Source organism: Carya illinoinensis, chromosome 6, assembly GCF_018687715.1.
Source record: "Carya illinoinensis cultivar Pawnee chromosome 6, C.illinoinensisPawnee_v1, whole genome shotgun sequence".
Taxonomy (NCBI): domain Eukaryota; kingdom Viridiplantae; phylum Streptophyta; class Magnoliopsida; order Fagales; family Juglandaceae; genus Carya; species Carya illinoinensis.
Window position 1 is genome coordinate 26,534,809 of NC_056757.1, and position 26,593 is coordinate 26,561,401.

At 31.8% G+C, this 26,593-nt stretch overlaps 3 protein-coding genes across 4 annotated transcripts; all 3 read left to right on the forward strand.

Annotated features, from left to right (window-relative positions):
• The first annotated feature begins 3,128 nt into the window (after positions 1-3,128).
• Positions 3,129-7,705, forward strand: LOC122314428 (hydroxyproline O-galactosyltransferase GALT6-like). Of its 2 annotated transcripts, XM_043130033.1 has the most exons (7): positions 3,131-4,296; positions 4,990-5,222; positions 5,299-5,589; positions 5,694-5,822; positions 5,910-6,083; positions 7,018-7,125; positions 7,273-7,705. In XM_043130033.1, the coding sequence occupies exons 1-7, from the start codon at positions 3,477-3,479 to the stop codon at positions 7,480-7,482; spliced, it is 1,965 nt and encodes a 654-aa protein (XP_042985967.1). In that variant the 5' UTR covers positions 3,131-3,476; the 3' UTR covers positions 7,483-7,705. The 2 variants fall into 2 exon arrangements, with proteins under 2 accessions (XP_042985968.1, XP_042985967.1); XM_043130034.1 differs by lacking the exon at positions 5,694-5,822 and having other exon boundaries at positions 3,129-4,296.
• Positions 7,706-17,777: 10,072 nt separating this feature from the next.
• Positions 17,778-19,766, forward strand: LOC122313413 (glutathione S-transferase U17-like). The gene is made up of 2 exons (XM_043128392.1): positions 17,778-18,104; positions 19,129-19,766. Exons 1-2 carry the CDS (start codon positions 17,778-17,780, stop codon positions 19,501-19,503), a joined length of 702 nt encoding a protein of 233 aa, XP_042984326.1. The 3' UTR covers positions 19,504-19,766.
• Positions 19,767-22,407: 2,641 nt separating this feature from the next.
• Positions 22,408-24,415, forward strand: LOC122313415 (glutathione S-transferase U17-like). Its single transcript, XM_043128394.1, has 2 exons — positions 22,408-22,851; positions 23,775-24,415. Exons 1-2 carry the CDS (start codon positions 22,525-22,527, stop codon positions 24,123-24,125), a joined length of 678 nt encoding a protein of 225 aa, XP_042984328.1. The 5' UTR covers positions 22,408-22,524; the 3' UTR covers positions 24,126-24,415.
• Positions 24,416-26,593: the final 2,178 nt, after the last annotated feature.

Genomic DNA, 26,593 nt, shown 5'->3' on the forward strand with positions numbered 1-26,593 from the left:
AAAATTATTACTTATCTTAAAATCTTAAATTGATAAGAAGAGATAAATTTTATCATTTATTTTATATCTTAACATATGTAAAGATAACTAGACTCCAAATTGGCTTAAAAAACTACTCATTAGGCTCAAATTGGCCCATACCACGACCCTCTGCCATGGACTTCAAAATTCACTTCAATGACTTCATTTGTGCAAAGTCTTCATATAGAGCTCATGCAATATTCTGATGTGATACAAATTCGGCCTGCTTCATTAATGCTTTGAAGGAGCTCCAAGAGATCTTTGGTCGCCAAACCCTATCATTTTTGTTGTTAATCCTATCCATGAATGGATTAAAATGATCAATGAACTAGTTACTCATTGGGGTCTTTTTAGTGTTATGACTGATTGTATTTGCTTTGAACGTGACAATATTAATTTCAATAAATGAAATTCATTTGCAAACCTGTTTATTAATACACCAAACACTATTAATATAAAAGTTTGTCATACTAGTCTTAAAACACTAGAGACATAAAATGATCATATAAAGAGATACGTCAAACATGCAATAGTATTGGTGTGTCACGTCAGTTTTTTTTTTTTTATTTGCTTTCTTTCAGTCCCCCTAGCTTCTGTCTCCCAAAACTCAGAGAGAGAGAGAGAGAGAGAGGGCAAAGTTGGTGAAGGTGTTGCGATAGTGCTAGACTCGAGGGTTTTGACTAAGGAGTAGGGAAGGGGGAGGAGAGGAGAGGAGAGGAGAGTAGGGGAGGGGAGGGGGGAAGTGATAAAAAAAAAAGACAAAAAAAGGGACTAGCATGGCACATTGACACTGCATCACGTTAGTTTATTAAATCTTTTTGTATCTTTAACATCTCTCTAAAAAAATTTTTTTTTTTTACTTTCTTTCTTAACTGAGAGAAATGTGCTAATTTTAATTTCATTAAATATGGAAAATGCTAACCTTTAAAATATTTTACAACTAATTTACAAATCTACACGAATTAATGGAGGGTAGTTTTATAATATTAAAATTTATTTTTAATGGAATGTTATGATTTTATTAATTTTTAAAAATTGAATTGTAAAATAATAATAAAATAATTGTAGATATATGATTACCCTTTTAATATATACGTACCTCGTATGTTGTTCTTTTTCAAACCATTTTCACAGCCGCCCTTGGTGTTTTGTGATTTTATAATTAGCTAGTCATGTTTCCCTCTTCAAAAATTCTAAACATAATCTCACATATCACAATTTTTTTTTTCTTTTACCAAATATTTAGTATATAAATAATAAATAGAAGAATTTAATTAATTTAAAAGAATAAACTTAAAAAAAAATAAAAATGTAATGTATAGTGTTTGGCCCACTTAAATTGGAAGCTTACCGGACGTTTGGCCCAAACCAAGCAGCGGGGACTACAATGGTTTCATATGCTAAATGATGCTGTTACTATTCTTTTACAATAATAGTACGTTTATTTTATAGTAAAACTATTTTTAAAAAGAAAAATGCTATTAGCCTCCTTAAATATAGATTACAGTTATAGTATATTTTTATTATTTTAATCTTTTAAAAAAATAAATTTATATTTTTTTAATGTTTGAAATATATTTTTAAAAAAATAAAAAATGAACTAACGATCAGTAAAAGAGCTAGGTTGCCAATTAGTAGTACCATTTTGAAAATAAAAAATTCTAAACATAAATCCACACGCCACACATTTTTTACAATTTGAATATGGTTTTCACAGATTTAAGGTATTTGAATGTACTTGAAAAAGTAAGAATAAATTTAGAGAGGGAGATAAGACGAGAATTTTATAAATAGTAGTAAGATAATTTCTTTATATTTTTAATTTAGCTTATTTAATTCAACAGATCAGTTCCCTCTAAAAAGCATATCATAAAATTTTACTAAATGATTTAATTTAATTTTTTTAGAAAACATTCAATTAAAAATAAGGTGGTGCACATCACAAATAATAATAATAATAATAATAATAATAATAATAATAATAGTAATAGTAATAATAATAATATCAATATTTAAATGAGTAATTCTACTTAACATTCCACACAACACATTTCTTTTGATTTTTTTTTTTCATAACAAGTACATGATGTATGGATGATGAATAAAATAACTCAATTAGTTTAATAAAAATAAAAAAAATAAAAATATATATAATATGTGATGTGAGATGATAAATAATATACTCCTATATAAATTTCAAAAAATAAAAAGGAAAAAGACATTTCTAAATTAAGAATAAATACACTACCAACCAACCTACCTACCATCAAACCAACAAGAGGGCAAAGACTCCTGTCCTCTTCATCTTGATACACTTTTCATTGAAATTTTCGTGTAAAATATAATAATCACTTCAATTTTTTTAAATTTTAAAATAATAATAATATTAAAAAATAATATTTTATTTAACTTTTAACTTTTATTTCAAATTAAAAATTCTCATCTTACAATCTAAACCTACCCTAATTCAACATACAAAATTTTTAAAGTAAGGTTTCATTTGGTAGTTTAGATAAGATGAAGTGAAATATTTTATTAAAGAAAAAAGTTAGGGATCCTGCTTAGAGTTACCGTTCTTTTTTTTTTAATTATTTTTTACTTAGTAATTAAGAAAATATTATTTAATAATATTGTGAATTTTTTCTTTTTTAAAAATTATTTAAAATTGTTAAAAAAATGATGTGAAAAAATAAAAATAAAAATAAAAATAGACTAATAGAAACCTCCAGTGGTGGATGTAGACTCACCCATTATTAAAAATTGAATAAAATATTATTATAATATAAATTTTTAATATAAATTTTATTTTAAAAATTAAATTATTTATCATATTTTATATAAAAATTTAAAATTATTATAATATATATGAAATAAATTGAGAGGATATAATTTAATTTTTAATAACGAGAACAGCCCTAAATTCTTTTACCATAAAACAAATCCAATATAATTTATGACAATGAAAAGTATGTTGAAAGGGTTGAGAATGAGCCACGTGTAGTCCACGACCACCTTCGACCTGTCCTATTCAAACACTTTCCTTGTTTTTGTACTCTTTAAATTGTAGTAAACTATCAATTGACAGTAATTATAATAAAGATGATGGAGAGTAATGGTATTTAATGTCTGTATTCTGATCTTTCGTTTCCTCTTATGGAAGACAATTTTCAAATTTGTACACTTCCCAAAAACTAGCTCTTTTTCCCTTTCTTCAATCCTCTATTTCGGTGCTGACTTTATTGCTTGTATCCCTCTTTACTAAATCCTTTAACTCTGTTTCTAGGGTTAGGATTTGATTTAGCAGACGAGGAAGAAAGTTAAGTATTAGCTGAAAGCCATCGCCATAGTGCATTCATTCGTTTAGTCTGTTTCCTTCTTTTTCGTTTCTCTTTTGTCCTGGAAAAGAGCAGGACTTTTTTGAGGGAGGGAGGCAGGGAGGAAGGGTTTGAGGGACCATGAAGCGAGCAAAGCTCGAGATTTTGGCGTCGCTGAGTCGACTCAGACTGCTTCAACTTTTTATGGGCGTGGTGTTGCTTTACCTACTCTTCATGAGCTTCGAAATCCCACTGGTTTTCCGGACCGGGTTCCGGTCGGACTCGGACGACGATGCATTCGGGTTTCTCGAGGATACGTTGCCTGGACTCGTGCCGCTGGAAAGCGGAAAGGAACTGTCCAACGAGGACTCCCTGCCGAAACAGCGAATGCGCCAGTTCAGGAAAGTCTCGGGCTTGGTCTTCAACGACAGTCGATTCGATAGCATTGACGGAAAGGAAGTGTTCTCTGAACTTCACAAGGAGGCGAAGCGAGCCTGGGTGGTGGGAAAGAAACTCTGGGACGATCTAGATTCCGGGAAGATCACACTTAATACGAAAACTCAGCCCGAGAACCGGTCGGAGTTGTGCTCGCATTCCATTTCTTTATCCGGGAACGAGTTCCGGGGTCAGAACCGGGTACTGGTGCTCCCTTGCGGGCTAACGCTGTGGTCCCACATCACGGTGGTGGGGACTCCGCGTTGGGCCCACCCGGAGTACGATCCGAAGATATCGTTGTTGAGGGAAGGGGACGAGTCGGTGATGGTTTCGCAGTTTATGATGGAGTTGCAGGGGCTGAAGACCGTGGACGGCGAGGATCCGCCTAGGATTTTGCATTTCAACCCAAGGTTGAAAGGGGATTGGAGTGGGAAGCCGGTGATCGAGCAGAACACGTGTTATAGGATGCAGTGGGGCTCGGCGCTGAGGTGCGAGGGATGGAAGTCTAGGGCGGATGACGAAACAGGTATGTGGTGATTTCAATCCGTTCTGTTTTTGGTGATCTTTTTAACTTCGAAGAATGCATGACATTTTTCCTGTCATTGGTTTATTGCTACTAGAACAAGTTCTGTGAACGAAATGTAGTAGGTAGACAGAGGCACAATGCTCTTTGCGTGATGGTCTCGAGCTTTTATTTGTTAATGATGTCTATCTTGATGTAGAAAGTGATATTGTCGGTTTTTAGAAGAAACAAACTTTTCGATAATCCAAATTCCTGAAATAATTTTTTATACCGGAATGTGGAAACTTGATTATCGGTGTTGCCATCTTATGCTGGAGTGTGATTCTGTTTAACACCACTTGCTTTCTTCTGTTGAATTTCAAGATGTGGATGATTTCAGAACCGCTCTGATTAAAAATTCTACATATTTACTTGGTTCACTTTGGTTTAATGGGAGGTTTGGATGGTGAGTTGAAATGCGATGAGATGATGAAAGTTAAATAAAATATTGTTAGAATGTTATTTTTTAATATTGTATTTGTTTTGGGATTTGAAAAAGTTAAATTGTTTATTGTATTTTGTGTGAGAGTTTGGAAAGTTGGAATGATTAGATGAGATGAAATGAGATGAGTTGAAATGTTCTCTCAATCCAAACAAGGCAATTAATTAATTAAGATTGACGATGTTTACTTTGCTGATTCTTTTAATTTTACAAAGTTGATGGACAGGTGAAATGTGAAAAGTGGATTCGCGATGATAATGATCACTCAGAAGAATCGAAGATAACGTGGTGGTTGAGCAGGCTGATCGGGCGGACGAAGAAGGTGTCTATAGATTGGCCGTACCCTTTTGCTGAAGGAAAATTATTTGTTCTAACACTGAGTGCAGGCTTGGAAGGTTACCATGTCAATGTAGATGGGAGGCATGTCACTTCTTTTCCTTATCGCACCGTGAGTACCCTTGTGATATCTTCTCATATAGAAATGAGTGGAGGACATCTTTAAAATGTTATTGTAATTTTCATAGGGATTTGTGCTTGAAGATGCCACTGGACTTTCTGTCAATGGGGATATTGATGTGTATTCCGTGTATGCTGCTTCCTTACCCACATCGCATCCAAGCTTTGGACTGCAGATGCACCTTGAGATGTTTACTAAATGGAAAGCCCCACCTATTCCTAATGGTCATGTTGAGCTTTTCATTGGCATCCTTTCTGCTGGAAATCATTTTTCTGAGCGAATGGCTGTGAGAAAATCTTGGCTGCAGCATAAGTTAATTAAATCTTCACATGTTGTGGCTCGGTTTTTTGTAGCACTGGTAAGGGCAGATGCCAGAGGCCTATTTTTTTTTAATGAGAAAAGGTTTTTGCATAAGCTTTATGTTGGATGTTTGTCGGAGCTTTTAGATTTATATTTTGACAGCATGGAAGAAAGGAAGTAAATCTGGAGCTAAAGAAAGAAGCAGAGTATTTTGGTGATATTGTTATAGTTCCTTACATGGATAATTATGATCTTGTTGTGTTGAAGACTATAGCAATCTGCGAATATGGGGTGAGTTGGGGGAGAAGACCCAAAGTTGGCTATTCACTTGTCTTTCTTTCGAGAAATTAAATATTGTTAATTTATGTGACTTTGCAGGTTCGCACGGTGGCTGCCAAGTATATCATGAAGTGTGATGATGATACATTTGTTAGGCTGACTGCCGTGATCAAGGAAGTGAGAAAAGTTGACAAAGGTAGAAGCCTTTATATTGGAAATATGAACTACCACCACAAGCCCCTCCGTCATGGCAAATGGGCTGTGACATATGAGGTATGACATGCCCCCTCCTCGAATCCGTAGAAGATCATTGGCTCTGTTTTTATTATTGTTTGGCTGCTTAATATATCTCTTTTAACAGTTTCTTTTCCTGACTGACAGCAGTGCTTATTGGTTTTTACTTCTTATTTTCCTGTTTAATACTTTATAGTTAGTATTTGTTTTCAGGTAATTTAATGAATGTGGTGTTATGCCATGCGTATTTGATTTGAAAGTTCATTTGCTTCATGACATGATTATCAAAGTTCTGCATTGGGATCATATAGTTCTTTTCCACATGTTCAGCGACAATGCAGTTTGCTCATTAGGTGTAAATACTTGTTTTACTTTTGAAAAAGGGCCCGACTACTGGGTTATCGGTATTAGACACCCAAACATTCCTTTGTACAGTTATCTCACTCCGCATGATTAATTGACATATTGGGCATTGCTTTGGAATTTCTAGTTCATAGCTAAATGCAGGGGTGGAACTACTGGTGTGCATTCACTCAAATTTGAAAAAATTAATATAAATTATTTTTAAATTTTTTCTAAAAGTTAAATTCTAGAAAAACCCCGTCTTTTTTAAAACAAAAAAAAAGGGACTTTTACAATTAACCCACAAGGTTAGATTTTGGTTCCACCTCTGGCTAAATGAGTGATTGCCTCAGCTACAGTGTGTTTAAATTATCTGTCACCCAAAAGTGTTGCGACCAATATTAAAGATAGATCTGTAGCATGAAGAATTCCTTTCTAAAATGTTTGATGTTGGGGGCATAAAAAGATGGTGACCAACTACGTTATCACATTCCTTTTGGCTGAGCTGAATATCCAGACATTATAGACTTCTTTACCAATTTGATTTTTAATGCTCTTTTGAGTTTGCTAGTTATCTTATGTGGGGCTTTGATATATTGTTCATATAATGTCCTTTTCTTGGGAGCTCCAGGAATGGCCAGAGGAAGATTATCCGCCTTATGCAAATGGTCCGGGTTACATTTTGTCATCTGACATATCACAGTTCATCATATCTGAGTTTGAAAAGCAAAACTTAAGAGTATGTTGCAATGTTCTTCTGCATTTCAATCCCTCTTTCTCTATGTATTGTATGCATGCATGCATGCACACGCACAGGCACACATACACGTGATGTGATTTGGCAGTTCTTGGCATGACTGATTAGATGGACGTCCTTATATTGCAGTTATTCAAGATGGAAGATGTGAGCGTGGGAATGTGGGTGGAGCAATTCAACAGTTCAAGACCAGTGCAGTATCTGCACAGCTTGAAGTTCTGCCAGTTCGGGTGCATTGAAGATTATTACACTGCACACTACCAATCTCCAAGACAAATGACATGCTTGTGGGACAAATTGCAATCCCAAGGAAAAGCCAAGTGCTGCAACATGAGATGACAATGAAACAATATGAAAGATAGTTAGTGTTGGCCATACAAATTTTGCAGTTTTAGCATACTTCGTGTAAATACTCAAACTAGGGGTTAAATATAGATATTCGTGTCAAATCAATTAAATAGCAGCTATTTAAAATACGTCGCACAACAGGTGCTATAGTTTGAAAAAAATTTAAGAAGAACAACATTTTTCAATATTTAATGCCTCTACACATGAAAACCTACTTTCCCATGTACGCTCAACCCAGATTCTCTCTATATTATAAGACTATCCTCATTCCTCCATTTACAAATCTGCTCGGTAATGGATCCAGTTTCAGCTTGGAAGAAATTCTTCCATGCAACCTAGATTTTAGGGGATTTTAATCCAAGTAGGGTCCAGATATGGCATGGACATTTCTTAAAATTCTATCCTAAGGGAATGTTTGGGGAATCAGATTATATGAGAATTTTATGTATAGTAGTAAGATGGGTTTGTAAAAAGTAAGATAATTTGAGATAATCATTTATTTGATTTTGAAAAATGAGAGAAAAAATTGAATAAAAAATATAATAAAAATATTATATTATTATAATATTATTTTTTATTTAAAAGTTTGAGAAAGTTGTAATAATTAGTTCGAAAAAGTTGTAATGATTATTTTAAAAATATTTGTGTTTGAATAATCTTTGATAAAAAAATGAGATGAAAATTTTTTCCAAACATCTCCTAAAAATCATTGACTCTGGAGGTAAAGTCGTAGCCTTCTGCCTGTCAGTTGTATGTTAATAGTTGTAGAATATGTACTTTTGAATTTTAAGAGTATGTGGTGCAAAGATTATGAATAAAATGATTTTTTTTCATGCGTCCTATAAAAACTAGAGTTGACTTCTTCCTATATTTACCATTGATGAACACAACAACTACACGGGCATTTTAGAGTATTGGTATTGGATTGGCTATCTTAACATTCAAAATTTAAAGAATATGTAACTTTTTAACTTTTAGCTAATCAATCAACACTTAAAATCTACATTAGATTAGCTATCACATTCTCTATAATAATAAAATATTATTATTTTTTATTATTTATATTTCTTTAATTAATTTTTATTTTTTAATTACTTTTTTATTTTTATTTTCATAATCTCTAATAAGATCCCAAGGTCTTTGCTCTTTAGAAGGATTTAATTAGTAAATTTAATACTACGAGCACAGTAAGATCCAATGCAAATCCCACTTTTATCGGGACATGAGCTGAAGATTGTAAGTGAGGTTGAATAGGTGGCGTGAAGAGGTGTGGAGTTGTGGGAGAGAAGGTGAGGGAGGTGACAGAGGAGATGAGGTTTGGGATTTGGTGGGTTTTGAAGAAGGACCAATACTTGGGACTCTGGGGTTTGCTTAGGTGTGGTTTGAGCTTGGGTTTCATAGATTTAAAGCTTGAACTTGGTTTGACCATTGAAGAAGGGTTGTGGAAGGTTAAAAAAGTTGCGCTAGTCTCTCATGGCTCTAGATTCCATGGATGATGAAATGGGGTAAGGGCTAAGGTCTGTTGGGAACAGAGAGCATGAGGCCAAGAATCAAGCACAAACAACATCAACAAAATTGGACCCAAACAATAAAATCAAAAGCAAAATCAAGGGTTTCAGATGTTACTATGCTGGAGAGAAGGTTGAACAGACGTCGTGCTGGATAGAAGTTTTCGACGGAGAGAATGAGAGAAGGAGAAGAGGGAAGACTCGTGCGGGAGAGAAGAGAACATGGGAGATAAAGAAGGAAGAGAAGAGCCGCATGAGGTGCCGAAATACAATAAAAAAAAATACATTTAGACTTGCTACTATACATTTCATATATGAAAAGAATAATAAATTTACTGTGACTCAGATTTGAGATGAAAACCATTTGGCTAATTCAATGTGGAGTAAATATGGATGGGTTTTACAAAATTTGAAGATGAAAAGGCATTTAGTTAATCCAATGCCAATGCTCTTAGTTTCATTAAAAGCCTAGCCAAATGCAAAATTTAATGAATTTACTTAAAATACAGCTACATTGGATTAGCTAAAGACATCTATGAAAAGTTTTGAGCTATGGTAAATATTGGTTGTCCTTCAAATTTGAAGACCTATTGTTCACTCATCAACCGTGTATTTTATTCCGAAAAACAGGCTTTTCGTTTCCCTCTCTCCTTTTCCTCCCTGCATCTTTTCTCTCCCCCTTTCTCTCTTTCTCTCGTTTTTGTAGTGTCGATTCTTCATCTCTTTGATTCTTCTCGCAAAATCAGACTGGAACTCCACGGTTTCTCTCCTTTTAGGTTTGCATGAGCTTCTTCTCCCTTTCCTTCTCCAATTCTCTCTCTCCTCTTTTCTTCATGTAGAATCAGAGTGAGGCTCGATATTGGTTTGTCTCCTTTCAACTTGGCGTGACTTTCTTCTCCTTTTAGGTTCATCTCCTTTTTGAATATCTTGCAACCCTAGTTTCAAAATAAAATGTAACTGGTCAGCCCCGATTGGGGCTTTCACTCTAGGTTAAGAATGTTTAGAAAATGGTTATTGTGTTTAAATTTTTTGACCAAGCATACATTGTTCTAACTTTATTTAATTTTTTTTTTTTGGTTGATTTTCTCAGGCACACTCAGTGTTGTGGATTGTCAAGCAACCACTCAGAAAAGTGTATTGTGTTTTGCATTTTTGTAATGTGTTGATGGTATATGTGTGTGACTAGCATCCCCAATGTGTGATAATTTATATAAATGTATTGTTGGTATATTCACGATTAGCATCCTCAGTGTATTGGATTGAGCATATAAAACACGATTTGCATCCCCAGTATAATGGATTGAGTAGACTGTAATGTATATGCAGAATAGGAGCAGAGGTTATGGTGTTGTCATAGTATATTTTGCATTTATGTAATGTAAATAGACTAGATTTTGCTCCTCTATAATGTAAACACAGTATATTTTCTAGAGGCTATGGGGTTATCACTGAAAGAGTACATCTTGCTAAATAGGAGTAGAGGTGCAAGAAATGTCAGTCACCCTCTTTGAGTAATAAACTCTGTTGTGAGACTGTGTTGCCAACAAATACTTGGTTATGGAGTTGTAATATAGATTATCTATCTCAGCAGATGCTAAAAAAAGGAATGATTGTAGTTTCATTACATTTTATTCTTAACTTCCTTCGGTAGACAACGCATGTAAAAGAAAAAAAAATAATGGCACAAGTATATGGTTGTTCTTGGCATTTCTACAAATATACAGTCCTAAAAAACACACACACACACACACATATATCCTCAAATATGGTTAATTTGAGGTACTTGTGACCTTTTCTCTTTGGAGTAGCAACTGGGCAAGCCATGGGTTTTATCTGGGGCCTAATTCATTCACCAGTAGATGTCCCCAATTTATTTGGGAAAGTCATGGGTTTTATATAAGGTCAATTTGTGAGACTGTGTTGCTATTTGAATTTTTGCCAAAAAAAAAAAAAAAAAAACTGAGGTCAATTGTGAGATTGTCCTGCATGACTGAAAATAGATGATTGCATTTCTACTTTATCATTTGATGTTTTGTTCTCTCATGCAGCAACTTTAATTGGTTGCAAATTTTGGGTGACACCCAAACATGATGTTGTGCAATACTTATCAATAACCTGTTGTATATGCTATATATATGTTGTGCTGTCTTGTATTGTATTTGTTGTGCTGTCTTGTATGTGCTACATTGTCTAACAATTTAATAATTACGACTCTTAAATGATGGACAATCCATTCGAGGAGGACTCTTTCTTCACCACTCTCTTACAAAGTGGAGGAGAAGGTCCTAATTCCACTTCAACATACACACAACATTCTAATATTGTGGTCCAAGCAACCCCCCTTCATAGTGAAAAGAGCCCTCCACCAAAAAAAAAAAAAAAAGAAGTTCAAGTGCATCTTTCATTGTAGAGGGGGATAATGTACTTGTCTCTAGTTGATTCAACATTAGCATTGATTCCATTCGAGGTACTGATAAAAAATCCACTCAAATGTGGGAAAGAATTTTTGATTTTTATCACGAGTATAAAAAATCAAAAACTATGAACTGTTCGGTAGGGTCATTGATCAATCGTTAGTCCATGATTCAAAAATGTATAAATATGTTTTGTGCATATCTAGAACAAGTAGAATCATTACACTCGAGTGGTGCGACTGAGCAGGATAAGGTATGTACCATTTTTCTTTAATAATGTATTTATTTATATAATATTTATTTTCTGACTATATTCCTTAACTTTTTTTAGATTGAAAAGGAAAAAATACTGTATAAGGAGTGAGGGAACTTTACATTGGAGCATTCTTAGTGTCTTTTGAGACACCAACCCAAATGGCATCAACACATGATTACACTAAATACGAAGAGAAGGCCAAATGATTAACGTCTAGCCAATGAGCAGTCATGTGAGGTTTTGGACGACATTGTGAAGGAGAACGTTGAGAGGTCTCTTGGCCAAAAAGTTGAGAAAAAAAACTTGAGGAAGCGGAGAGCCCATAAATCATTTGATGCTAAGTTCAAAATAGCGTTAGGAGCAATAACCAAGGATAGATAGTTGTTCATGGTGGAGAGGAGAGAATGGATGACGAAGACAAATCGCAATAGAAGTACACAACAAGAACTTGATAAGAAAAAGTTCGAGAAGGAGATCATGAGCAAGGATTTTTCTGGCATGAATGTCATGCAGCAAGCCTACTTCCATAATATTCAGAAGAAGATTTTTGACGAGTTCATGAATAATTCAGATGATTCATCCGAATGATATCAAATTTTCGACTTTTATTAGTGGCTGCCTAGCCACAAGTTTCTTATAAAGCATGTGGCTGGGTAGCCACTATGAATGGTAAATATTTTATTACTTAATGGAATCTTATTTTAGAATCGTGACTTGTTGGAAAGGTTAACTTTATATGGGCTGATTGTATTTTGGAATTGATCTGTTGGAAATGTTAACTTTATATGGGTATTTTGGAATTGTGAGTTGTATTTTGATTTGAGGTACTTGATTTGTAAAGAGTAAAACTTGTGTTATTTATTGGATTATTTATGAGAATATTTTTGAGATTATTTATCATATTAGTTTCTAGATAATTTTAGTTTATAGCATGCATTATCAGATTATTTGTCAGATTTGTGAATGCAGCATAGTTGTTCTATATGGACTTTGTTCATATAGAAATCTATTGGGGTACCTATATTGTATATTATAGATTGTGATTAGGGCTGAGTAGAAATCCGAAAATCCGACTCCGACCCTGACTCCGCTCCGCCTCTAACAAGTCGGAGTCGGAGTCGGAGTCGGAGTCGGAGTTTTTTTTTCCGGTGGGAAGTTGGAGTCAGAGGCCAGGCGGATCCAACTCTGACTCCGCTCCGATCCGACTCCGATGCTCCGACTCCCCCTCCGACTCCCTATTCCGACTCCGACTCTGACTCCGACTCCGCTCCGTTAATGTACATATTTTATAAAACATATATGTGTTTTTCTATATATTAATCATATAAATATAAATATAATAACATGTAATATTAATGTATAAATACTAAAATGCTTAATAACATGTAACATTGTAATACTAATGTATAATATAACATATAACACTAATATATAAATAATAAATTTATAATAGCATGTAATACTAATATATAAAAATTAAAATTGATTATATAGATTTTATATAACTAGCTATATCTTATATAGTAACATCATTAGTTAAATTCAATAATATATTAGCAATTAGCACTAGTTATTAGTTATAAACTTATAGTGAATAAGTTAATAAATATTACTAATTTACTATATACTAATAGACTAATAGTATTAGACTATTAGTATGTAGTAAATTACTAATATATATAATGGTATACTATTAGTTATATATATTAAATTAATATCTTTAAGTTATTATCTATTAGTACTAGTGTAGTGTTATCACATATTATTAGTTACTAGTTATTACATCTAGACTATCTAGTTATTAGACTATAGTAAATAAGTTAATAAATATTACTAATTTACTATATATTAATAGACTAATAGTATTAGTATTAGTGTATTACTAATATAATATATATATATATATAATAGTATACTGTTAGTTATATATATATTAAATTAATATCACAATATAATTACATAAGTATTAAATTTATTCTCTTGGATATAAAAACAATAAAAAAAATTGTCAAATTTCTAATATATAACTAACTCTCTAAGTTAGTAATAATTAATAAAATAACAATTAACTAGTGATTTTTTTAGTGAGTTAATTAAATAACACACATTAAATTGTTACTTAATTTTATTTTTACTAACTTAAATATATTTTTACTTACTTATTAATTTATTTTTATTGTTTAGAAGTAGAATTTAGAAGTAGAAATATCAAATTATATTTTTTTTAAAAAATTGATATAGAAGCCCAAATCCAATTAGAGTTGCAAATTGTAAAATTGAAATGTTAATTGGGTCAAGGAAAAATGTCTAAAAATAAAAAAGCCTAACTCCGACTCCGCTTTGACAAGTCGGAGTCGGAGTCGGAGCGGAGTGAGGTGTAGCTGAAGTCAGAGTCGGAGGTTGGATTCGGCCCAAAGTCGGAGTCGGAGTCGGAGGAGGCCAAATCCGACTTCGAAAAGTCGGTGCTCAGCCGTAATTGTGATAGTCCCTCCCGAATCTATTTTTTAATGTGGAAAAATATTCACGGACTTGGCTTGGCTACATTCAATTCAATAAGCAAATTAAAATGGGTAGTAGATGGCTTGGTTAAATTCAATTTAATTAAGCAAAATGTGTTTGTTGGACAATTAGGTTGAGGAAAAAAATTAGTTGGGAAGTAATAATTTAAGTGTCAAATTAAATTATTAATAAACATATGGTTAGTGTAATTGCAAAAAATGAAAAAAAGAAATTAAAAGTATTATTATTAAAAAAATAATATTATTTTATTATTTTGATAAATTCAATAGCCAATCCATTGTGTAGTTATAAATAGAAAAGTTTTAGAGTTATTAAAAATATGTACTATTAATAAAATTTTAAAAATAATTTTAATGAAATCAATATAGATGCTCTTACAAGGTCTTGAGCCATGACAACATAACATCACATCACATCACATGGTCAAACTCTACTTTTACGTTGTGTAAAGCCAATACGTCGGGTAAGTGGCTCAACCACTTTTGTTTGGCAAATTGTCAAATTCCCAACAATCTATAACAATTAATTCAAAAAAGAGTTTCACTATTTATCATCTCCACAAATTATACATCACATATTTTTTTTTATTTTTTTATAATTTTTTTAAATTGATTTTATTCTTCTTAAACTAAGGACAGATTTAGAAAATACATCTCAATTCAAAATTCTCATCTAAATTCAAAATTCTTATCTCATCATTACAACTTTTTCAAATTCTTACACAAAATATAATAAACAATTTAACATTTTCAAATTCCAATACAACTTTTTCAAATTTCAAAATACTAATAATACTCAAAAATAATATTTTAAACTTTCATATTAACTCAAAATTCTCATCTTACTTACCAAACCTACCCTAATTGAATTATTCTACTCATAATCCATATACTACACATTTAGTAAGAGAAAAATAAAAAATAAAAATATATGATGTGTATGGAGACCACACATCACATATTTCCGTCAAGCCATAGATTTCATTTCTTGATCAGAAACTCCTCATTGTTAGTTTCAATACTTTCCTTGTATCAATCGTTATGCCACTACAGCCGTTGTGTGGTTCGATTTCGAATCTCAAAACTTTGAATCACTCAAATCTCAGATGATTTTCAAGTATCCTCAATTCCTCTGTGTTGCCAACAACGAAATTGGAAGGAAAGGTGTGTTTGTTGAATGAAGTTTGAACAATGAAGAAAAGAAAGTTAGATCTGGAAATCAAAAGGAAGAAAAGAAACGATTCCGGAAACGTACTATCATTTCTACGAAAATGTCCCTCAGATTTCAGTTTAATTACAAACTTGTCCAGCCAACTGCCAGCCCATGTATCAGACGAAATATGCATACCAGCTGAAATCTGAAATATCTGCTTAAACAGGCTAGTACGACCGATATTTGATCTGGTATGAAGTAGAATCCTTTCTTATGCCGATTGTTGTTCCAGCACAGCAATTATTAGCTGTACCGGCCGGTATGGTACAAAATTGAAAACTTTGGTGTGGATAATGAATAGAGTTTTTCTTTAAAAAATTATTTAGATTGTTATAAAATCAATGTAGAGAATTCAAGATGCTCAACATGATCATCCATCAACATGATCATCTCTAGACTTGTTGAGGATCCAGATACAATCTGAATAATGAAGCATTTGAGAAGCTTTTCAATGTGCCAAACATGATTTTGAGCTTCACTGCAATAATAAAAAAAGTAATAATAATAAATCTCTTATCTACGATAAAATTTGATGACGACATCGCTCCATAAATCGCAACGATCAGTCACAATGATTCAGCAGTACCACCAAACCCAGCTCATCGACACACTCATTAAGATTCTCAACTACAACCAAGGATGAATCCATGAAGCCCTGCCCCAAAAGATTTTGGAAATAACATTTACACAAGGGAACTTTTAAAATCGGCCGTAGAAATTCAAGGCAAAAACATTCAAAATTCTATTTTTTTTAACTACATTTTCCCTTTTACCAATATAAAGAATGAGAAATATTTTAGCTATTCAAGAACTTTATAAAAGTAAAATCACATATTGACATAATTTAATGTAGAATGTCAGATTATAAAGTATGTATAATGTGTTAATGCAATTTCCGGCTATGCCTGCATTGTGCCCCAATGACTTGCCCCAATGACTTGCAACCAAAAAGGAAAGCAAAACTTTCACCCTAGGCACATACAATGGAGCCTACCCTAAGTACATACAATGGAGCCGTATACAATCAAGTGAGATCCAAACCACGAAGAAAGCTAGTGGGGATGCCTCCAATGCTGAGCCAAAAAGGAGTTAACCTTTCCTAATGACTAATTAATGAATGAATTTCTAGTACGAGCTTGATAGATTATTTATAAGATTGAGGTGTTCGATTATGCCAAAACTCCTATAGTGACACAATTCTTAATGCTTAGTTTGTAGATTCATATATTGTTGGGATATGATAAGCTGAGTTTTCATGTCGACAATGATTTATATTTATAGATTGATCTCAATATTAGAGAAATATGACTAGTTAACTTTAAATACAAACAATGCATTTGATGTAACAAATTTATTTTCTAATCACTCACTATCGCGCGAGTCTGACATGAAACTGCCTTTCCTCGCTGGTTAATTTTTCCTCACTTGCCACATGTGTATCTAAGAAATGTTACGTATAATTATTTTTACGTATTTTTTATATATTTTATAAATGTAATTGACTATATTAATTTTTTAATACATAATTAATCACATCAATAAAATAAATAAAAAAATATATAAAAATAACTACATATAAATTTTTTTAATAACACTTATATCTAAGGAATAGATATAAATTATGTAGATACGAGCAAAAGGTGGTCCTTCGTTTAACTATTTTGTTTTTGAAATAGACTTTATTAGGACAGTACGAACAGCACTTATGAACACTATCACTGACAGAAAGTCATGACTCCGCTGCCCTTTCACACGCGACAATAGAAAAATGGTGTGCAGATGAGTGGCTCCAATTTCAGCTGCTAGTTTTCCTTTGTGTTTCCAGTTTCAGCCACACAAGCCACCGACCCCTTTTCCTTTGTGTTTATAGTTTCAGCCACACAGGCCACCGACCCCTATTCAGGCTATTCCTCCTCCTTAATGTCCCCAGAAAATAATATACACAATCGATTAGAAAATAATAATAATAATAATAATAATAATATACACAATTAATGCTATCCACAAAAAAAAAAATATTTATAAATCCATATAATTTAATTTATAAAATATTTTCACATCTAATATTTTAGCGAAAATGAAGTGTTTTTTTTTTAATTGTTTTGTAACTCATGTTTCAATAAAAAAATGAATTTTCATTTAACAAAAATCCTAAAAGTGAAAAAAAAAAAAAAATCATTCGGTTACATTTCAGTCAAACTCATTACTTGGAGTCGCAGTAACCATCCTTCAGCATTAATATGCGCGCCTAACTTCTCCACACCTGCCTGACTTTTTGAAGCGCCAGAACTTCCTTCATTAATCAGAGAGTCAGTAATCGTTTACGTTCAGACTGCATCTTCAAAAGTTTGTGACAGCCATAATTTTTGAGAGCTCATGGCGAACAGCAGCTGCAGTGATGTCAAGGTTCTGGGTGCATGGCCGAGCCCATTCGTGACGAGGGTTCGTATTGCCCTGAACATCAAATCTGTTAAGTATGAGTTTCTTGAAGAGGCACTTGGTTCTAAGAGCCAGCTTCTTCTCCAATCAAACCCTGTCTACAAGAAAATCCCTGTTCTCATCCATGGCGGGAAACCCATCTCTGAGTCTCTAATCATTGTTCAGTACATCGACGAGGTCTGGAGCTCTGGTCCTTCCATCCTCCCTTCTGATCCTTACGACCGTGCTATTGAACGATTTTGGGCTGCATATGTTGATGATAAGGTACGTGGTTAATTTTGTTCGGCTTGCCAAGTTTTGCTTGGCTAACTTTTATAATGAAATGATGCGTACCTAAGTTTTTATTTATTTATTTATTTATAATTTTTATGCATTTTCTTAGCAAAATATTATTTTTTAGGCCCATAAAAGCTTTAAAAAAATTTAAATAATAATATTTTGTTAAAAGTTGTATAATATATAATTGAGTTAAACTTGAACTTGTTATTGAATTTTATTTTATTCACATGTAATTTATTTAGGAAGATAATAATTAGCACCATGTTTTTTTCCTTAAAATTATCGCTGCCTTTTTTTTTAATAGTTAAGAAATTGAATATTAGTGAAGTTTTAAATTTTTTTATTTTTTTAATGACCAAGGATGCTTTAAAAATATTTGAAGGAAAAAAATTACAATTTACACTTGTGATAACTTTGAAGTGGCAAAAACATGAGGCCAAGTAGCAGCACCTTTTGTTTATTTCTTGACGGAGTCTATTCATACACGAGTTACTAAATTTTGAAAAAATAAATTATTTATTTTATATTTATTGTATCATGTATATATATATATGCTAGATTGACATGTATATCATATTACGAAAATGATTGTCTCTTATCTTTTTAAATCATGTTTAAGATATTTTCTTTATAAAATTAAAAATAATAAACTCAAAACATATTCAAATTCAAACAATCTTATATATATACACACACACCAATTATCGGGTCGAGTTTTTAACAAGTAATATCATTTAATAACAGATCTTGATAAGCTAGGGTACTTCTCTTTTGATGATCCCTACTGATGATTTCTTGTAGGATTACCCTATATGTAGAAACTGAGATTGATCTTGATAAGCTAGGGTACCTTTCTTTCGATGATCCCTACAGATGATTTCTTGTTGGATTACCCTATATACAGAAACTGAGATTTGTATTTGCAACTAGGCGGAAATTAACTTGTGTTCACATACATGCAACACTTCAATATATTCTGAACCATTAAGAATATCAAATGAGTGTGCAGATTTTCCCGTCCATGAAACTCATTAACACTGCACAAGGAGAGGAAAAGGCTGCAATAGTAGAACAAGTGACTGAAGGACTGGTGCTGTTGGAGGAAGCATTTCAGAAGAGCAGCAAAGGGAAAGCTTTCTTTGGAGGAGATCGAATTGGGTTCCTTGATATCGCTTTTGGATCGATGTTGGGTTGGCTGAGGGCTATAGAGAAGATGGGCGGGGTGAAGCTGCTCGACGAAGCAAAGACTCCTGGACTGGTGCAATGGGCGGAGAGCTTGTGCGCGGATGGTGCTGTTAAGGGTATTATTCCCGATACCGAGAAGCTCGTCGAGTTTGCTAAGATTTTGGTGAAAATGAAAGGGGTTCCACTAGGCAAAAATTAGCTAGGTTTCGTCTTGAACTTTATGGTAGCTGGATGGGAATCAGGCATCAGTTTATGTCTCTTTTGCTAGGAGCTGATGAAACTTACGTCCATATGGATGGCGGTTCCTGAAAAAATTGGTGAAGAATAAATTGGACTTGCTTATGTATGATCAATGTTGAGTATTACTCATGAGTACCTCAATTTATATTATGTTTTGGGTCTCATTTCAAAGCACAAGCAATATTGGAGATAAATTTAAAATAAAATTTTTTTGTGGAGTCATTTATTCATATTCTTTATATATTTTATCGATATAATTGATTTCATCATTTTTTTAATATAAAATAACTGATCTGATCAAACATATCAATAAAGTATACAAAAGGTACATAAAAGTGACTAAAAGTTTTCATCTATACAAAAGTTTACTAGCAATATTAAAGAGAGTAATCATCATTCTTTTTCTAAATTATTAAAAATAATTATGTTTTACTTTTAACTTACTTATCAACTATTTGCAGATGTCGCGATTTAAATGGCTTCGGATCAAAGTATTCTTAAATCTAAACATCCCTATTGCATGAGAAAATAAACTGTGGTAAGAAAAAAGAAGTCCAAAAACTTTTAGGCCAAAGGGTGGTCCTTCGCTTATATATTATGGCTTATAATTAGGTCAGTTCTTATGATGGCTTATTTGGTCAGTTTTTATGGTTATAAAAAGATTTTTTAAAAGTAAACTTATGAATTAATATGATTATATAATAATATATATTTTGAATCTAATTTACAATAAAAATAATTTTACAATTTAATATACTATATTAAATTAAATTAATTTATAAATTTATTTTAGTGGATACTTTGTTATCAAAACATTCATGAATATCGTATATTCACCCATGCAATTTGGAGTCACATAATTATCACTTAAAGAGTCATAGTAGGATAAAAATGCCTTTATATCTAGTTATAATAGGACACAAATATCTATTGATTTCATAATAATCAGAAGTTTAAAAATAGTACTAGGTTAATGATTCTCAGTTATAATATTATTATGCTTATAGTTATCGAGAGATATTTAAAAATAAAGTTGTTATGGTAATCATTATCTCATAATCAAACTAGATTTATAATCAAATTATAATAAAGTAGAGTATATATTTTAACTGTTATTATTTTATCTAGAATCATATAAAATTAAAAATTTAATTATTAATATTTGATGTTAAAATATTTAATAATAGAAAAATATATTTGTAAGTATAATTGTGTATTAATTTATATATTAATTTAATGTGATTAGTCAAAAAATAAATTTTATTAAAAATAATGTTAATTTAAATTTTAAATATAAATAAATCAATATTAATATATAAATTAATACGTAAATTTATTTTTAAGTAACAAAATTCTTTAGTAATATATCCCATTAATAGATATAAATTATGTGGAAAGATGGGAAGACTTTAAGAACAAAAGGACGCCCTTCGCTTAGAGCATCCTCATCCCATTCTTCATCCCCATTCCTATAATTTAACTCAAAATCACATTTCCTCAAATTTTTCCCTAAATTTAATTCATCTTTCAAAAACTTCCTACATCCCATTCCCCATCCCTATCTCTATTCTATTAAATAATATTTTTTTATTTTTTTTATTATTTTTTTCTTTCACTTCTATTTACAAATTTAACTACTCAATATTTTTTCTTATTTTTTGAACTATTACTCTAGTGAATATTTTAAACAAAAATTTAAATTATTTTTTTTGTGAATATGATAATATTTTTAAAATTAATTTTTATATATTTTCTTAATTAATTAAATTATTTTTAAAATTATTATTTAAAACTATAATAAATATGAGTATGAGAGAAAGTGTAGATGATTAGAAAATTATTTATTTTATATATTAGAATAAAATATTGATAAAAATGATTTAGAGAATGAATAGTGAGTCCCCAAATATGGGGACTTACTGTTTATTCCCTAAACCTTTTCCCTAAAATGGGGACCGGATGTGGGGATATTTTGATCAAAATCCCATAATAAACCCTAAATTATGGAGAATACAGTGTTTTGAGGAACCGAATGAGGATGCTCTTAGAGCATCTTCATTCTATTCCCCATTCTCATCCCTATAATTTAACTCAAAATTATATTTCCTCAAAATTTTTCCTAAATTTTATTCATCTTTCAAAAACCTTCTACATCTTATTTCCCATCCCTATTTCTATTCTATTAAATAATATTTTTCTATTTTTTTTTTATTACTTTTTTCTTTAACTTCTATTTACAAATTTAACTACTCAATATTTTTTCTTATTTTTTGAACTATTACTGTAGTGAATATTTTAAACAAAAATTTAAATTATTTTTTTGTGAATATGATAATATTTTTAAAATTAATTTTTTTATATTTTCATAATTAATTAAATTATTTTTAAAATTATTATTTAAAATTATAATAAATATGAGTACGAGAGAAAGTATAGATGATTGAAAAATTATTTATTTTATATATTAGAATAAAATATTGATAAAAATGATTTAAGAAATGAATAATAAATTTTTAAATATAGGAATTTGCTGTTTAGTCTTTAAATTTTTTTTCTAAAATAAGAATCTAGATGTAAAGTGTATTTTAATCAAAATTTCAAAATAAATTTTAAATTATAAGAAATACGATCCTTTGGAAAATCGGATGGGATGCTCTTAACCACTTTCTGGAAATATTACTGATTGACTTTAGCTCACTACTGACAGAAGTCATCACTACGCTGCCCTTTCACACGACACCGTAGAAAAAATGGTGTGCAGATAAGTGGCTCCAATTTAAGCATTTCAGTCAAACTCATTAGTTAGAGTCGCAGTAACCATATCTTCAGCATTAATATGCGCCCCTAATTTCTCCACACGTGCCCGACTTTTTTAAGCTAAGCGCCAGTACTTCCTACCTTAATCAGAGAGTCGGTATTAATGGTTTACGTTCAGACTGCATCTTCCAAAGTTTGTGACTGCCATAATTTTTGAGAGCTCATGGCGAACAGCAGCTGCAGTGATGTCAAGGTTCTGGGTGCATGGCCGAGCCCATTCGTGATGAGGGTTCGTATTGCGCTGAACATCAAATCTGTTAAGTATGAGTTTCTTGAAGAGACAATTGGTTCTAAGAGCCAGCTTCTTCTCCAATCAAACCCTGTCTACAAGAAAATCCCTGTTCTCATCCATGGCGGGAAATCCATCTCTGAGTCTCTGATCATTGTTCAGTACATCGACGAGGTCTGGAGCTCTGGTCCTTCCATCCTCCCTTCTGATCCTTACGACCGTGCTATTGAACGATTTTGGGCTGCATATGTTGATGATAAGGTACGTGGTTAATTTTGTTCGGCTTGCCAAGTTTTGCTTGGCTAACTTTTATAATGAAATGATGCGTACCTAAGGGTCTTTTTAGCAAAATATTATTTTTAGGTCCATAAAAGCTTAAAAAAAATTAAAATAATAATATTTTGTTAAAAGCTGTATAATATATAGTTGAGTTAAACTTGAACTTATTATTGAATTTTATTTTATTCACATGTAATTTATTTAGGAAGATGATAATTAGCACCATGTTTTTCTCCATAAAATTATCTCTCTGTTTTTTTAAATAGTTAAGAAATTGAATATTAGTGAAGTTATAAATTTTTTTAATTTTTTTAATGACCAAGGATGCTTTAAAAATATTTGAAGGAAAAGAAAAAAGAAGCAACTTACACTTGTGATAACTTTGATGTGGCAAAAACATGAGGCCAAGTAGCAGCACCTTTTGTTTATTCCTTGCCAGAGTAAGCTTATTCATACACGAGTTACTAAATTTTGAAAAAATAAATTATTTATTTTATATTTATTGTATCATGTATATATATATATATATGCTGGCTTGACATGTATATAATATTAAGAAAATGATTGTCTCTTATCTTTTTAAATCATGTTTAAGATATTTTCTTTATAAAATTAAAAATAATAAACTCAAAACATATTCAAATTCAAACAATCTTATATATATATATATACACACACCAATTATCGGGTCGAAAGTTTTTAACGAGTAATATCATTTGATAATAGATCTTGATAAGCTAGGGTACTTCTCTTTTGATGATCCCTACTGATGATTTCTTGTAGGATTACCCTATATATAGAAACTGAGATTTGTATGTGCAACTAGGCCGAAATTAACTTGTGTTCACATACATGCAACACTTCAATACATTCTGAACCATTAAGAATATCAAATGAGTGTGCAGTTTTTCCCGTCCATGCAACTCATTAACACTGCACAAGGAGAGGAAAAGGCTGCAAAAGTAGAACAAGTGACTGAAGGACTTGTGCTGTTGGAGGAAGCATTTCAGAAAAGCAGCAAAGGGAAGGCTTTCTTTGGAGGAGATCGAATTGGGTTCCTTGATATCGCTTTAGGACCGATGCTGGGTTGGCTGAGGGCTATAGACAAGATGGGCGGGGTGAAGCTGCTCGACGAGGTAAAGACTCCTGGACTGGTGCAATGGGTGGAGAGCTTCTGCGCGGATGGTGCTGTTAAAGGTGTTATTCCCGATATCGAGAAGCTCCTCGAGATTTTGGAGAAAATGAAAGGGAATTAGTTTGTGTGGACAACTAGCTAGGTTTCGTCTTGAACTTTATGGTAGCTGATGGGATCAGGCATCAGTTTATGTCTCTTTTGCTAGGAGCTGATGAAGCTTACGTCCATATGCATGGCGTTTCCTGAAAAAAGTGGGGAAGAATAAATTGGACTTGCTTATGTATGATCAATGTTGAGTATTACTCATGAGGAGTACCTCAATTTATATTGTGTGTTGGGTCTCATTTCAAAGCACAAGCAATATTGGAGATAAATTTAAATAAAAATTTTATGTAAAGTTATTTTTATGTATTTTTTTTGTAAACTTTATTAATATAATTGGTTGCATCACTTTTTTTTAATATAAAATAATTATTTTGACCAATCTCATCAATGAAGTATATAAAAAATATATAAAAGTGACTAAAAGTTTTCATCGATACAAAAGTTTACTAGCAATATTAAAGAGAGTAATCATCATTTTTTTTTTCTTTATTATTGAAAATAATTATGTTTTGTATTTAACTTATATATCAACTATTTGCAGATCAAAGTATTCTTAAATCTAAACTTCCCTATTGCATGAGAAAATAAACTGTGTAGTAAGAAAAATGAAGTCCAAAAACTTTAAGGCAGAAGAGTGGTCCTTCGCTTATATATTATGGCTTATAATTAGGTCAGTTCTTATTATGGCTTATTTGGTCAGTTTTTATAAGTGTTATGGTTATAAAAATATTTTTTTAAAAGTAAATTTATGAATTTATATGATTATATATATTTTAAATTTAATTTATAATAAAAATAATTTTATAATTTAATATATTATATTAAATTAAATCAATTTATAAATTTATTTTGGTGAAAACTTTGTTATCAAAACATTCATGAATATCGTACATTCACCTATGTAATTTGGAGGAGGCGCATAATTATCACTTAATTAATGACAGTGGAATAAAAATACATTTATATTTAGTCATAATAGGACACAAATATCTATAAATTTCAAAATAATTAGAAGTCTATAAATAGTACTAGATTAAGGTTTTCCAACTATAATATTATTGTGTTTTTAACTATCGAAATACTTCAAAATAAAATTATTATGGTGATGATTATCTTATAATCAAACTAGATTTATTATCAATATATTTTTTAACTGTTATTATTTTATCTAAAATCATATAAAATTAAAAATTTAATTATTAATATTTGATGTTAAAATATTTAACAACAGAACTGCTAGATGCAGTTAGTAAATATAAGCGGGATGCAAACGGTTGTACGGAATGAATAAAAAAAATTATAAAAATAATTTTTTTTTTCATGTGGATCTCATATTAATTCACTTTTTTCAAAATGACTGCACGCCACTTACACAACCACGACTGCAAATATCATTTCTCATTTAGAAAAAATTGGGAGCCGGTCGGGTATAAACTAATTTTCACAGCCAACGAATCACAATATGCCACGTACGCATTTTATAAAAAATGTTCATGAATCAAGTTACACCTGATTTTTTCTCTTTTTCTTTTAAAGTCTTCTGCTTCGAGTGTCTTCAGAAAAGCACTCTAATATCTCCATCACCCACACGATTCTCTCACCACGAACTGAACGCCGACACCCATATCAAAGGAACTCCGTCCCTGCTCTTCCCGACGACTCATGCTGGTATTTTCTTCTCTTATTCTCTGACAACACCAAGACTCTGATAAGCAAGAGTCAGCACTGTCCTCCATTACTCTTTCTGCAACAAAAACAACAACTCGTTTACAAAACTAAACTGGGTTTCCCTCGAAAAATCACAGTAAAAAAATTAATGCATGTTTGTGAATATTCCCAGCTCACCTTAAAATTGGTTTTGATAAACTCCAGGTTCAGATCCATGGTCGATGGGCTCAAAAATTGAGGAAAGTCATTGTTTACTGTGAAGTTAAAATATTCAAGGAAGACCCATTTGCCAAAAATGCAATTATCAATTATATTTGACTGAAAAATATGATTCTATGACGAAGGAGGCGACTTTCCAGATCAACAATGTGTTGTAGAGATTGAAAGCGATATTTCCACTGAGAAGTAGAAGGAATTCAAGGACAGCCCAGTTACGAAACCTCCTTCCCCCCAATTTCATGCTCTTCGAATTAAGTACTGATATACGCAGTAATCTTCAGTTAAAAAAGATAAAATCATATTCAGTTTAATTTAAAGATAAAACGTGGATAGCACTTGAACAACAATGAATACGGCGACATCAAAGAGAAAACACAAAAAGCCGCCCTTTGATATGGGCGTCGGCGAGATTTTTCTGTGTTAATTTACTGAAGACTTTTGAAGGGGAAGACGTTAGGAGAAGGAATAGAGAAAGGATCTGGTGTAATAGGATCCATTTTATGATTTCTGAAATACTTACGTGACGTACTGTCTTTGGCTGGTGTGAAAAATCACTTTTAAACCCGTCCAATTCGGAGCTTTTCTCTTAACAATATA